This window comes from Genypterus blacodes, unplaced genomic scaffold (assembly GCF_046128005.1).
Source record: "Genypterus blacodes isolate CSIRO-AG114 ecotype Tasmania unplaced genomic scaffold, CSIRO-AGI_Gbla_v1 ptg000137l_1, whole genome shotgun sequence".
NCBI classification, from domain to species: Eukaryota; Metazoa; Chordata; class Actinopteri; order Ophidiiformes; family Ophidiidae; genus Genypterus; species Genypterus blacodes.
The window spans coordinates 120,954-136,208 of record NW_027466939.1 but is presented as its reverse complement, the minus strand read 5'-3'; the positions used below and the strand labels follow the sequence as shown (position 1 = coordinate 136,208).

Here is a 15,255-nt window from a genome sequence, read left to right as displayed (position 1 = left end):
TTTAGAATGATAATCATTTCAGCAGTATGAACATGTACAATATGTTTTATATACCTAGATATTTAGCTAGCTAGACTGATAGTTGATGCTATTGTTATTTTCTGATGAGGTTGTTCTCTGTGAGGAGAACGGATGTCACTCGTGTCGAGTTAAATGTCAAACCACATTCTAATACACACACACACACACACACACACACACACACACACACACACACACACACACACCTGACAGGACTTGTAAACACTCACAACTTACACACAGAATCACACGTGCAAACGTGTACATGTGTGTACATGTGTGTACGTGCGTCTGTGTGTTTTCTCACATCAGCTCACTTGCCCACACTCAGCCCCATTCCACCATACAGGAAGTCAGGGTGACCCACTTCTACTAGAGCTTTTATTTAGTTTGGTCTTTGCGCAAATGTCAGTTAGAGCAATGGAAACATGTATCGAGACATTTATCAACAACCTGAATGAATGACACAAATATAACAAAACTGGGAAAAGCAGCCTAACAAATGTACGGAAAACACAATTATTTATGGGATATTTTAAATAGTAATCTCATTGAGCCCCCCCCCCCCCCCCAAAAAAAAGTAAAAATCTAGTAGGATCTGCTCTTGAAATCATTCATACAGGTGAAGTGTAAATGCTGCTTATCGATATAACTGTGAACGATATAGAAATGTATACTTGCGAGTAAATACATAGAAAAAAGATGCAACAGGGCAAACCAGCTGCCTTTCCTTCAACCACAGACAAATACAGAAAATGAGTACGTGAAAACACAAACACGAAAGAAGGAATCTATCATAGAATGTGTTATTTTGCAACATATTGATTGTTTTAAGATTACTTATATCACTCTATAACAGTTTTTCAGAGGACAATCAACACAGTCTGTATTTCTCAGACATTAAAAAGCCGATTCAGAGGAAAATCAGGACATTCAGATATAAAATACAAATGCAGATGTAAAACAGCTTTGGCACTAAATACACAAACTGCATTTTGATTTTCCCTGATAAGCTTCAATGACAGCAGCATTTCCTTGACCAGGAGAGTTCATTATTATGTTTTCCACATCGGTATTTATTAATATTGTGTTCTTGTAACTATCCTGATAAAGCTTAACGCACTACAGCTAAATGATGATTCTTTGTCTTTATGAGGGATCCTGTCCGCAGCTCTGACGTGGTCGATAAAGACGACAGCTCAAATGTCTGCCTTCGTCCCTTCGCACTGTTGTCAAGGTTGTTCTTTTACTTTGTTTGATCAGAACGTCCTGTGAAAATGGATTTTAATCTCTCAGGACAAATTCCTATGAGTTCATTAAACTCACAGTGATTGTGATTAGGAACAGATAATTTAATGTGAGAAATGTATATGTATATTTATTTACAAATGTAAGTAATAAACTAATGAAAAGCTTGTAACAGCAACCCAAACGTCTAAAACAAGACGCCATTGCCTGAATTAAATGAATGATAATAACCTCTGAAATAAAGCCAGGAGGTCTTTTTCTTTCATTTTAATTAAGGCTTTCTACATGGATCAGCTGGGTTGCTACATTAAGAAATTAAAGTTATTTAACATTGTGGAGATACACACATTTTGTGAACGCATCCATTACTATCTCATTCAAAACTGCATGATATGGCTCCATGGATGCTATCAGAACCTCACACCTTCGCTCAGAGCAGAGAGACAAACCAGATCAGGCACTGCCTTTGAAACGGTGCCATGCTGATGCTTTCAGATGGACTTGTTGCTGAAGGTGGTCTGTAGCTCTTTGAGGGTGAGATAACCTGTCTTACTCGGTTCCACAGGCATAGAGGAAGACCTGGACATGGTGGCACCAACAGGCCAGGCTGCATAGCTGCTACTCGGAGCTGCCACAGGCTCATCTGGGTCTGGGTTACCTAAGCGTACCTGAGTTAGACTGGGAGGAGGAGGAGAGGGGAGAGGAGGAGAGGAGGAGGCGGAGGAAGGGGGACCCATCCGAGACGGAAGATGAAGAGGGAGGATAAGAAGCAGGCCGTCACTGGAAACCACTTCTCCCTCTGCATCCTCGTGTTCTTCATCTTCCTTCGCTTCTTCGTCATCCTTTTCAATACCAAAACCAGAGTCAGGGCTCTGCGGCTCCATCTCCAAACACTCGTAGGTGGTAGAAGGGGCAAAGGCGGGGCAGAGTGAGAGGTGGAGGCCTTCGTGCGGGACTTTGAATTCGTCCTGATAGGTGAAGTAGTCGACGTTCCAGACGCGCGGTGGAGGTGGACTGCTGGAGTAGCTGGAAACGAAATAGCCCATGTTGGAGAAGAAGGAGGAAGAGGAGCTGGAGGAATGACAAACGACGCCGCTGGTGCCAGAGCCGGCAGAGGGGCAGCAGGGACGAGAGTGGAGCAGGGCGCTGGTGGACAGGGAGCTGGAGGAGGGCAAGGTGTCCTCCCAATGATGGCATACCTTCACCGGGGAGATGCACTCGCTCGGCTGGGGCGCAAAGAAGGATTCACAAGCCGCCTGGGGGTTCAGCCATTTCTGAGAGGAAGAGAAAGAGAGGGGAAGATGAAGACCACATCACAGCACCACATACAATCCAGAGAAACACACGAAAAGTCTTTCTCACGCATGAGTTTTGACCCACAAACCACAAGGAGAGCTCAAAGCTGGTGACTGGTGTGAGACTGGTTTCTGGTTTACGTCGCACCCATCTGCTCCCCCTCCCCTGACACATTTCAGCTGAATCTCTCCAATGTAGTATAAAGTGTATGATGCAGCGTGTTAGAAGAGGACAGAGTGTTACCTTCAGATTTCCTCCGTGGACAGAGTGGAGAGTGTGGAAGTACTTGGAAGGATCCGGCACAGGATTCCCCTTAAGGAGTCTGAAACAACATGAGGTATTACTCAAAATGAAGGAAAGGCATGTGGGAATAGGCATATAAGAACATGTATACACACACACATAGACACACTTACCCTCTACTCCTGCAAGTTCTGAGGAGAACCACCAGGACAACGGTGAAGAGAACGAGCAGGGACAGTCCACCTAACAACAACCTGTGCACAGACGGCACTGAAGCCGTCCTGTTCAGATCAGCAACTGCAAACAAACCCTTGGATCTACCTTGGCTGTCCATCGCTCCCACCCAGGACGTGGTCGGGCTCCAGCTGCTCCAGGGGTTATTAGGATAGAGATTTTCCGGAGGTTTGACTCGCACCCTGACCTGCTGATGTCCCCTCACTCGCCAAGACGGGATCCTCACCACTTGTTCTACCGTGAACAAAGTGGTGGCCTCCTGGTATCAGATCAAAATTAGCATCAGATCTGTGGTGTTAGCCTGAATGTGACTGACGCATGGAGACAAATAGTCCACACATGAAACGAATGAGAATTAAATCCAACTGTGACCCAGGAAAACTATGAGGATGAGCATGAAAGTAATGTTTATCCTCCTGAGACCCTGCGTCTTCATATGTGGACATTACATTTTCCTTCCCTATACTTTATTATATATCACACAGGCCATGATACAAGCCTGCATACTAATACAGAGCAACCAAAAATACACACACACACACACACACACACACACACACACACACACACACACACACACACACACACACACACACACACACACACACACACACACACACACACACACACACACACACTCACTCACCCTCCATTGCTGGTGCTTTTGTTTGATCTCAATTTTGAACTCATAGGATGGGAAGAAGCGGGAGACAGGGCTGCCTGGAGTCCAGAGTATCCTGGTCTCATTAGCGTTGGTGCTGACATTGGTAACACTTGGTGGGTGCATCCTTACTGCCATACACACACACACACACACAAACACAAAAGAAAAGAAGAAAAATGACGCAAATGAACTCAGAATGTATGAAAACGTATTTACTCTGCATCTCATTATGGGGTCGTAGACTCATTCTGTGTTCTTACTGTGATTGTAGGGTATATAGTTAGTCAGGTTCCCCACCAAGGTGCCGTTACACTCCATGTGTATGCTGGGCATCACTTCAGGAGCGCTGAATTCCTGCAAAGGCACAATAACACATCAATCTGACGGTTTTTGGCTCTAGATGTTTAAAAACAACAAACAGCAACGCGGCAATTCAACAGGGCAAGAAACGTTGAGGTGACTTACTCTATTTTCAAAGACAAAACTGCAGCCAGGTGGAGAATCTCGCCTTTGTTTCAGTTTACAGCTTCGACTACGAAAAGAAAAGAAAAATTACCACAAAATCCGTACAAAAAGTACCGTTACAAAACTCTTTATTCCAGTCACGTCTATTGCTCAGTCTGTTCTAGTGAATGTATGATGTTGCTTACATCATAGGCAAGACATATCTGACTAGGTCCCTTCCAGAATATATCCAGGTTTTCTTTTCACCAACAATCCAGCAGTCGACTCCAGGGCCCACAGGGGAGCCGCTCCATGTACAGCTGATATTGTTGACAAAGTCATTAAGACAGGAGAGACCTTCAGGGACGCAGACATAACAGAAAGAGAGAGAGAGAGATTAAGATGGCCGTCATTGGAGTCCTTCATGCTGGACCTTCAGATAGACCCGTGAACTCTGCATGCACTGGTAAACTAGCCAAAGTCTTTGATTGTGCCAATTCAGATAAATGTAACAAAATAACATGCAGTGAATCCATGACATCATGTACCTTTACCTTGCAAACCTCTATGAGTGTGAGTGTGAGCTGGATGCAGTGAAAGCAGAACCACAGGGACTAAAGACCACAGCGTCTCCATTGCCATGACCATGATGCAACTGAAAACAGAGGAACACCAGCATTATTATTGGTAGAACTAGCCTGGACAGAAACATCATCTTCTATCTCTGCATCATCTCCTCTGCTTCTGTATTAACATGTATTCCTTCTGAACCTTAGTCAAACCCATTTAAGACATTTAAAAACACACCTCAGCCGCTCATAAGCCCCCGCAGGTCGTCTCCGACTACAGCTGAGAGTGTGAAAACAATAGAAGACCCAGATTGAGAAACGTAAGGCGACACAGAGTGGGCAGCAACTCGTAGATGTGCTGCCTGCTGAGCAACAAACTGTAGGACTGTCACCTTTAACACTTCAGACTAGGGCTCTGGAGAGTCTTAACACTGAACTAGGCCAGGATAAAACAGAACAGAATAGAATAGAGGAAAGCCTTCTGACTACATCGTGTCACAGTGAGGTTGATTCTGATGATGCTGTCACAATTCAAGATGGAAGATTGTGTTCCACTTTCTGTAATCATTGCCGCTCGTTTCCATCGCTGTCTGAATTCGCTGAGTAACTTATTAGTAAACCGCAACTGCATGAAGAACATACATACATACAGTATATTCACACACACACACACACACACACACACACACCTGTGCTGTCTATGCTGATAGATTAAAAACAGAACCTCTCTCTGCATTATAACACATCAGCTTATGATTTAGTTAGAAGAAACTCAATTTGACATTAAAAGGTAGCGCACAGACACACACAGTACCTTGGTCAGTGAGGGTGGAAACACACTCTCATCTCCTCTGATCTCTCTGGCAGCCTAACGGACTTTCCTCCACTCCGTCTCCTGTACACTCATTATATCTCACTGTCTTCTGCAATCTCAACCTGTCTCTCTCTCTCTCTCTCTTTCTCTCTCTCACTATCAGTCACACACACACACACACGCACACTCACACACACACACACACACACACACACACACACACACACACACACACACACACACACACACACACACACACACACACACACACACACCCTTCCCCTCCCTTTCTTGCTATTCAAGTGCCCAGTGACATTTTCCACTTGTTACCACAGCCTCTGTTTGAGGCTGACAGGAAACCTCACTAAACTAAGTGAGAGAGGACGGTAGAGGGTGACGGCGTGTGTGTGTGTGTGTGTGTGTGTGTGTGTGTGGTGGGGGGGCTGCTTTAGAGCACCTCCTTCTTCTCAGCGCTCAGCCCAACAACCCAGTTTACCTGCGACCCATCGCTGTTATAAGACACAAAATAATTGCCGTGAAAAGGAGAAATACAAAGCACACCACATCCTGTTTCAATCACAACATAAGTGGGTTGTTTAAAGACAAACTTGCACGCCGTCTTCTGAAGTGGTTTATGTCAATGAAACTAAGCTTACAAAGAAGATTGGGAAGATTAAACAGACTCAAACTGCCAGATATAGAACCCAGGGTTAAACAAACCAACGAGAAATGGTTTTAAAGCGACGAGACCACTGCCACAACCGCTGCTAACTGCTTTCACACCTTCGCTTAGGCTTAGACTCTCTATTAGGAGTATCAATGATTAGATCAATGTAATATCGGAGTAAATAAGTCAGGAATGCAACAGGGTTCATGCTTTTTGCTCATAATTTTATTACCCAATCATAACTCAATAAATAGTCCCGATTAGTTTCTGATACTCTTAGTTTCCGATTAGTTGCAGATCAATGAATCTGTCTGAGAAGTTTCCCTAACCTCAGGTGATAGTTTGTAAAGTGTAGCACACAATACACACTCCTTACATCCCAGCAAACCAACTCCACACCTGAACATAAGCAGTGGTTCATTGCACCAATCAGAGTTCAGTCTTTGGGGAAAACGCTACAGACTGTTCTTAGATAGGTTCGAGCATCAGGAAGACGGAAAACACACAAACAAACAAACAAACAAACAAACAACCAAACAGAAACAGGTAGAGGAGTTCAGTCTGCCCTCACACCTGTCCATCATTACAACTCCTCCCCTTGTTAGCAGCAGCCACTAGGTGCCGCCTGCTACATCAAGACATTTGGCTGATATAAGTAGTAGTAGTAGACTATTGATTGTCCACTCTGCTCTGTTAACACGCTCTGACCCTGCAGGCCTACACCTGTTACAGGTGTGGGTCTTGATTGCAGGTCTTGGTTCTCAGACTACATCCCGGGTCTCTAAAATGTCAAACCCATGTAGTGTGATGGATGTTATGCTGTGTTTCTCTTGTTCTCTCCAGACATCTCTCGCTGTCTGCTTGTGTTGTGTTGTGTTGTATGGAAACCTCACATGTACGTCTGCTAAATGACTAAATGTGTTAAAGTAAGGTGAGAAGTTAAACGCAGCCCAGGACTGAAGAACGTTCCAGCATCTGTTGTGTTTGTTTGAGAGTTCAATAGGAGGACGTTGTGTAAGTCTTGAACGCTACATGTAGGCTTTCAAACCACAAAGCCTTCACTCGTACAACTGTTGCAACACAATGAGCTGGAACTCCACACGCAGCGGCTGCTTCTGCTCTGGTGCCTGAGCGGCTCTAGGCCAGACGCTCATCCGCTCTGCCCCATCTGAGAGGCTGAGGCGTGCGGAGGAGGTGGTAGAGTAAGACAAGCGTGCGGCACAGAACAATAGCAGACTTCGTAAAAGGTCAAAGTCCGCGGTGGCTGGGACGGGAAGCTGCTGCATAGGCCGTAATGATGTTTGTGCTAAAAGGCGACGAGATGATGGTCTCATCTGTAGACCGCAAAGAAAGAGGGGGGCGGTGGAGGTTTTGTAGGGAGGAGGTGAGAAAAGTGTGAAGAAAACCATAACAAAACGCTGGGGCCCTTTTTAAACACCATACACTCGTCTGGTGGAGAAGTCCCGTACTGAAATATGTACAAACATGTAAGTATGAGACAGAGATGACTGAGCTCAGGACCTGAGGGAACATAAACATGCTGACTAGTCTACGACAATATATAAGACAGATCAAATGTTCATTAAACAAACAAACAAGCTTACACGTGATTTGAAACCCACATAACAAATGAGACGTCACTCAGATGTGCGTTGCTTTTACCTCACAGCTCCTTTATCACTGTTCATTAGTGATGACTCAGTGGATCAGCTCCATCTAAAGTCAGGCAGTTCTCTTGAACTTCCTCTTCTCTGTGTAGCAAACGACAGAAGAGGTTACTACTGCAGATTTAGAGTAACTATAGATCTGACTCCAAAAACAAGTTTCAGTGGTTTGTATTGAAACCACTGCAGTGCGGCTGCTACCTTCTTCCCCCTGTGATGCCTCTCCACAGCTCAGGACCTCACAGATCGAGACCCGGTCCCCTCAGCTGCTGCTACTTTTAGCAGTACAGGTCCTTTAGTTTCGGTCTGAGTGTTTGACATTTTTAACTGACTCTTGTGTTCAGCTTAGAATTGACAACATCTGACCTTATAGAGAAGAGTTGACATTAGATTTACAGCTCACTGAAGGAAGGATCTGAACTGAATGAGGATTTCCCAACAAATCAACTAAACTGAGGAGGACATACTTTCTCTGAGGAACAGAACCAAGAATGTTTATACCCGAAATGCACATTGACTCCTTAAAACTGTCTGTTTTCACTCACTGGGCACAAAAGTGCTGGAGAGAAGATGAAAGACATACTTACACAGGCCACTTTATTAGAGACACCATAGCAGTGCCGGTACCAACGCCCACAGTTGAGAGATTCATCAATTCGCTGAAGTACAGCGATGTCATTGTCCGGTTCATGGAGCCAGTCTGAGTCATGTTGAGCGTTCTGACATGGTGAGTTATCGTTCACCTGATCAGCCGCAGCTCTCAGACCGGCCGGTTCAAACAATGTAAGGGATTCCTGCTGCTGACCACGTGTGTTGTGTTGTGTTGTGTTGAAGGTTCTGAGATGCTTTGCAGCTCATCACAGTTATGAAGAGTGAAAATCGGCCTCGTCGTAGCCTGACCTTTCTTCTCTGACCTCTCACATCAACCAGGCGTTTCCACCCACAGTGCTGAATTATAGTTTTATTATTTTCTTATCTCAGTTGGTAATACATTGAAACAAAAGACAAGTTCCATTTGAATCCATAGGAATAGATGCAAACCTTTCATATTCCGATATAATCAGAAATGAAAACATCTACTTTTCCTTTCCTGCATTTTGTTTCTATTGTTAAGCAGGAAGTTTACAACTCAACTGGTGGTTACAAATGAACATCTCTACTCAAAGTGTGAATCTAGAGGCTGCTGTGTGAGTTGCGGTGTGCGGGGAAAGGAAGTCAGACCTCATTTCGGGACGCCCCTCTTTTCCATTGCCGTCAACAACTTGTTGACCTTGTGGTCCACAAAGTTTCTCTCCATCCATTGGACTGTGGAGGAGGGATCCATAGTATGAACGGGGACAGACAACATGACAAGGGAAGACAATTGACAAACAGGAGAGGAGAGGAAGGTGCACCTACCCATGTCATCAGTCCTGTGGCCGTGCCAGTGATGGGGGTCTGCAGGCGGCGGGGGGAGAGCGGGGCGGCTGTAGGTTTCCTTCTCAAGGGATTTCCATTGGAGAGGAGCACCTGGAGATAAGAGACCATATGGATAGAAGAAGAAATGAATGGATGGTTCACATTTAATAAAAAGCGGACCAAGAGAAGAAAGTATGGAAACAGAGAGGACGCAATGTCAGAATGTCTTTACTGAGAAAACTAAAGCAGCTTCTTTTGTTTATTTGTTTCTCTTTACAGTGTAGTTCACTGTTACACACTGTCAGAGTGCACATGATGGCAACATTCACACACAGCTGAATTATTTAGCAGGATGAGCAGATTCTATTTCAGCCCCTGAGGACTTTGTGTGCGGTGGATTGGGTCTGGACCTTGTATGTTATGACAATATGCCAATATCAGTCAGCTGGCCCATGCTTAGTTGAATGAACGGATGGATGGATGGATGATAGGGGCTTTGATTATAATGCCAGGTCCCTCTTATAGACCTGTCACTTCAGATAATACGGTGCCAGGTTGGTGATCCCTCCTGCTGTGATGTGAAGTTAAACAAGGCCTCAACGGAATCAAAGGTTCTGAGCGCCAGATATAATATTTGGTCTTTATATTGTTAATTGGTGACCTGGCCCTAAAGAAGTGTTGTTTTCTGCATGTGGTCTTAGTAGAACACACCACATGAAAGGAGTTCTTATAAGTTTGAAGCCACGAAGGAGAAGACTCGGTACTTTCCTGTGAGATGCTGATGAAAGCCTCACATCTTTGCTCTCCATGTTTCCATGTCGACATACGGACCTGGAAATATGTTGGTTCTCAGACAGCAGCCCAGGTTCTGATAGGAGGCGGCTCCAGCGTGGTCATAGTGAGGCAGCAGCAGGAGTGGCACCTGGGGGCCTTCTGATGGTTTCTAAGACAGACATCAGGCAGTGGACCAACAAAGCGTAAGCAGCATTAACAAGTTATCAAAAGAGAAAACAAAGCTAAGGAAATAACACACGGCCACTCACTGCTGCCTTCAGGGCTTCAGCTTGGTCTTGGCTGGGTGAAGTCATAGCTAGAGAAACCGCAAGAGAGGCGAGGTTCAACTGAAGGTGTTAAGTTTCTATAGAATGACACCCGAGACTGCCCCATCAGGTTTCACCCTTTAGACCAGATACACAAAGACATTTAAAGATGAATATTGAGTCAGATCTTAGCAGAAGAAACTACAAATGCAATTTAAAATCATGCTATATTCCTTATTAATCCCAAGCAGGCGGGACGTTACCTGTGTGAGTGTGAGTGGAGCCCAGAGCTCAGCCAGTCTGGCTCAGAGGACCGTTCCAGGTTAATGACTGATCTCTGCAGACCCCATGCAGCTCCAGAGATGTGACTCACCGCACACACACGCAAACACTACCTGCTCCCATTCCCACTCCACCCAGAGCCGGGCCAGGCCGAGCTGAGGTGAGCCCAGAGCCGGTTCTGTTCCAGCCACAGCTTCAAACTTACATGGAAAAGTATTGAAAGAAAACCGAAACCCTTCTGTTCTTTTATTCAACTTTATTTCACAATTTTATAACATTCAACGTGTTCTTTTCATAAAACCACACACAAATGTCAAATGGCTAAAACAATATAAAACATAACTTCCACAGGTTTCGGTATTTATATTATGTACATGCACTCGTGTCTTTAGAGGCAGAAAGGAACAGAAAGCCTCAGGCCGCCGCCGCCGCTGATTCCCAAGTGCACTTCCATCTGTCTGGCAGGGTGAGAGGCCATTCCAATGAGGATCCTTCAGTTTGAGTCAATCCCACAACAGAATTACAGATTTAAGTGCTTTTGGATGTATACTTTTTTTGTTTTTGGATAAAAGGAGACGGTCTGCTGGTGACGGTGACGGTCCTCCACAAACTGACACGACTAGAGCGCCAAAACAAATCAACACAGTGAACACTTCTTGTTACTTTGACTACGTTGCTTGCCTATCTGTGTCATTGGGGGAGGTTGATGATGTCATACTGCTGCTGTTTTTGTGCATGAAGTTCAGCCCTGCAACTCACAAGAGACTCGCCGTCACTTTGAGCTGGATTCACCGATGGAATCACGAGCGCCATGTTCATCCAAGTCTCACTGTGAGAGAGGATGATCTAAACCTCCGACCTGGTTGTGGGAATCAGTCGGGGATGGGAGAGAAGCGAGGGAAGGAGGATTTAAAGGAAGCATCTGCACGTCTGTGGTTTTCTCACTTTGTCCCGGTTCTTCCCTTTTTAAATGAAACACTATCTACAGGATGTTTGAAGCTTAACGTTTGGATGAAAACTGTAAGGGAATGTCTTCTTTGTTCACTAGTGAGGGGTGAGACGGTTACTACATGAACCGGCCCAAACAAAGACAATACAAACTGGATTGTCACTTCATAGGCTGCAACAAAACGGAGATAGATTTTAGCGGAGGAGGAGAGAGGATGAGAATTTAGTCGGGGCCTTTGCGATCCTTAAGAGACGGGACCAGCGGTGATAACTTGGAAGGGGAGGTTGACCATAAACCAGATTACATCAGAGCTGCCGGGAGATTCCAACACGCTCGCATTTTGAGAGGTGGCCGACTTTTTAGAAGACGAGTGAATGCAGCAACACATGAATGGAGTTTCTGATTATAATTGAGTTTTCAGGTTGACAACAGAGTTTTGGATTTGCCATCTATGCTGTGAATATTCACCAATATGTCTTTCTTCAACACGCATTCAACTATTACCTTATAGAACTTTAATTGATTTAAAAAAAAAAAGGAAAGAAAAAGAAAAGGAAACTAACTTAATACCTGTGTAACAGTACAATAACACTGAAAAGTGGATTGTTATTGGAGTGGTCCTTCAGGTGCCTTCTCATGTTCTTGATCCACTTCGGTTCAGGCTATTCAGGCAGGATGGAGGCCACGTCTGCGCTCTATGTGGGGGCAAACTTCTTGGCCTGTGCCCTTACTCGCTTCTCATAGTCCATCCTGTTCTGGCTGGAACACACAAAGGAGCGGAAACATCTTTAAACTCGACTCAAGTGTTCACAGGAAGCGATGTGAGGTGACGGTAATGGAGGCTAACATCAGGTTCAAGATCATCAGCATCAGCGTGTGAAGCCTGCAGCTGACAGGGAGAACGTGGAGTTCCTCTGTGTTATGGCTCTACAGGTCTGTGACGTGTACTTATCTTAGAAAAGCTCTGACCTGACAAACTGTGACCTTACTTGACACAGAAGAGGAGCGGTGACATCCTGCATTAACAAAAATAACCAGGGCCGGGCGTCATCACTCGCTTTGATTGTGTGCTTAAGGGGGAGCGGGACAATAGGGAACACCGGCAACCCGACTCCCACACCCCCAGACTCAGGGTTGCAGAAGTCACTTAAGCATAATTATGACATGATCGGTCTTATTGTGAGCTGTGAGATCACTGCAGACGGGCAGCAGCATGAGAGCCGACACACTCACCAGTAAATCGTGTAAGCCTCTGCTTGTGCTGGGTCCTGAATGTTTGGCTCGTTCAGCAGCTCCTGGATGCCCAGCAGGATCTGCAAACACACGGACGGGTTCCTCATTTAGTCTGACACTCACTGGTGCAGAGTTGAATTGGAAGAATTAAAAACGCCACTAGCCACACACACACCTGTTTGATGGTGATGGCTGGCCTCCAGTCTTTGTCCTCCTCCAGGATGGACAGACACACGGTGCCTGATGGATAGACATTTGGGTGGAATATTGGAGGCTCAAACTTGCCTGGGTGGAAATCAAACAGAAACAAAGTTCAAACATCACAAACACACTAAAGGAACACCGGCATGGATAAATGGAGATTTTCTATTAGAAAGCACTAAACAGTGAAAGACAACATCAATTAATAAATACATTACATCATTTTGTTGTCTATTCCTATTGAGTGACATTCATATCTTTGTACTAAATGGTATTGTTCCATTTTTACACACATTAGTCTTAACTTCTGTCACAAAGCATTTCAGAGTTGCACATCTGTATGAAAACTGCCAGAACACCTGTAACATATTTATCTCTTTATCACTTTAAAGGTCACTGTATTGCGTCACCAGGCACCAGCGTACTGCACTCCACTCCACTCCCAAAAGGATGTTACAATGTTATTGTGCAATGGCAGCAAACAACATGCAACATGTGGCAGTAACACAACGGAAGATTTAGGTTACACACTTGAATTATTATAAACTCAAATCAAGCACGGTTCTCAAACAGATGGATTAGTAACCTTTTAAAACATTATCTTAAAAAGCCTCCAGTCACACTCACATTTGGGCGGTGAGGAGGGGTAGTCATCTTTGAACAGCATTCGGAGTTTGTACAGTCCTCCCTCCCACAAGGTCTAAAGAGCAGATAAGGTTTATTGAAAAAGCTGAAAGAACACATGAACAATATCAAAAATGATACAAATAAAGACTCCAGAGACTCACAATCACATTTCATCTGGCAGCTGTGGCTGTGAGTTTGTAATTGCTCTGTAACTAAGCGCGGTATGTGTTTGTGTGTATTGATATGGGTGTTTGGGTTTGATAAAGATTTGAAAGCAGCCTTCAGACTGGCTCCTTTTATTTCCAAAGCTTTTTCAGCTCAAGGTCAAAAGAGAAGAGGTCTTGTGTGTGAAATCTGAGGCCCATATTGAAACATCATATTTTTCTGTGTCATGTCTTTTTATGAACTCATCCATCAGGCTCATATTTACACCGTGATCCAGGATTATGCTGTAATTAACGCCTGGTGCTGTAATTATGAGAGTTACAATGCAAGCAGTGCTTGGGTTGCACTGAAATGAATAAAGTGTTGGTGTATCACTGTTGTGTGTTCTTTGACTCTTTAGTAACTCCAGATGAACAGAGTGTCAGAATGTGACTTACTCCCTTCTTCCCTGGGATGGCACACTCCCAGTTCATCAGATTCATGGTGCCATCTGGATTCTTAGTGGGCACAGCAACAAATCCCTGTTTGGTTGGCGAGGAGACAGAATGTTAGTCACAGTCAACGTTAGGCAAAAGATGATGTATGTTTAAATAGAAACATTCAAATCTCTGTCACTGGATCCTAAATGATGATGCGGATTAAACCGTGCTGCTTACGAATGGATGGTCTTTCCTCCAGGCTTTGCGCTCCTGGGACAGTCTGCTAAGAGCGATGCCAGACATAGCTGCTCATCAACGCCCCCCTGTGGAAAAACAACAGAAAACAACACACCTGGCGTAAATTATTCAATTAATAACAGCCTACCGTTTCAAAATGTCGCTTCGGTAACTTCCAAGTCAAACTTTGATCACCTCTCGGTTAAAAGTGTAAACAATGACATTAGCTAAGTAGCGATGTTATCGAGTTGTGTGAGTGAAGGGAACATGGTTAATGTTGCCAACGTAGCCTTACGGAGCTAGAGTGAGCACTGTCGATATAAGTCCAATATTGAGTGACTCCCTGGTCAAAAGAACTTACCTTGTATTTTTGACTAACGCAACAATGTTAACGAACAGCGAAAGTCTCTCTTAACTATTAGAATTACGTGGGTTTGTGTGCTAGCTTGTTTGCTAACGATAATGCTATGTTGACGGTAAAACACACCCTACGACGCTGAACAACAAACCGGCTGGGCCAGGAAGAGCGAAAGCAACGAATACGATAGAAAGCGCTATTTTATTAACATTACTCAAACACTCTGCGCGACATATACAGGTGTTAAAGTTTGACGATTTACACTACTTGTCCAAAACAATACGAGTCGTAAAAGCGCCGTGACTGCTAACATATCGCGGGAAAGGACCCCAATTTGTTTATTTCGTGAGGGCTTTCAGGCAGAGTAGAAGACAGCCCCGTCATATACGTCACACGCTGTACGCCATCTTTGTTGTGGCAGTGCTGGGGAGTTGGGTGGATTTTTTTCTGGTGATTGAATCATTACGACTCGGTAGCTTCAA

The 15,255-nt window shown here is 44.6% G+C and overlaps 2 protein-coding genes and 1 long non-coding RNA gene across 5 annotated transcripts; all 3 read right to left on the bottom strand.

Moving 5' to 3' along the window:
- Positions 1-895: 895 nt before the first annotated feature.
- On the bottom strand, positions 896-5,878 carry il2rb (interleukin 2 receptor, beta). 3 transcript variants are annotated; one of them, XM_076164629.1, is made up of 10 exons: positions 5,534-5,878; positions 4,705-4,805; positions 4,357-4,507; positions 4,172-4,238; positions 3,967-4,060; positions 3,689-3,834; positions 3,118-3,301; positions 2,982-3,078; positions 2,809-2,887; positions 896-2,543 (listed from the first exon to the last, which is right to left on the bottom strand). In XM_076164629.1, exons 2-10 carry the CDS (start codon positions 4,796-4,798, stop codon positions 1,761-1,763), a joined length of 1,695 nt encoding a protein of 564 aa, XP_076020744.1. In that variant the 5' UTR covers positions 4,799-4,805; positions 5,534-5,878; the 3' UTR covers positions 896-1,760. The 3 variants fall into 3 exon arrangements, with proteins under 3 accessions (XP_076020744.1, XP_076020745.1, XP_076020743.1); XM_076164630.1 differs by having other exon boundaries at positions 3,130-3,301; positions 5,534-5,877; XM_076164628.1 differs by having other exon boundaries at positions 2,982-3,301.
- A 4,244-nt stretch (positions 5,879-10,122) lies between these two features.
- LOC143011600 (uncharacterized) lies at positions 10,123-10,650 on the bottom strand. The gene is made up of 3 exons (XR_012964932.1): positions 10,566-10,650; positions 10,306-10,352; positions 10,123-10,205 (listed from the first exon to the last, which is right to left on the bottom strand). It is a non-coding gene; the product is annotated as an uncharacterized LOC143011600 (long non-coding RNA).
- Positions 10,651-11,018: 368 nt separating this feature from the next.
- Positions 11,019-15,122, bottom strand: LOC143011630 (SUMO-conjugating enzyme UBC9-like). The gene is made up of 7 exons (XM_076164570.1): positions 14,777-15,122; positions 14,416-14,501; positions 14,197-14,280; positions 13,595-13,667; positions 12,942-13,051; positions 12,767-12,846; positions 11,019-12,292 (listed from the first exon to the last, which is right to left on the bottom strand). Exons 2-7 carry the CDS (start codon positions 14,479-14,481, stop codon positions 12,229-12,231), a joined length of 477 nt encoding a protein of 158 aa, XP_076020685.1. The 5' UTR covers positions 14,482-14,501; positions 14,777-15,122; the 3' UTR covers positions 11,019-12,228.
- Between the last annotated feature and the right edge of the window lie 133 nt (positions 15,123-15,255).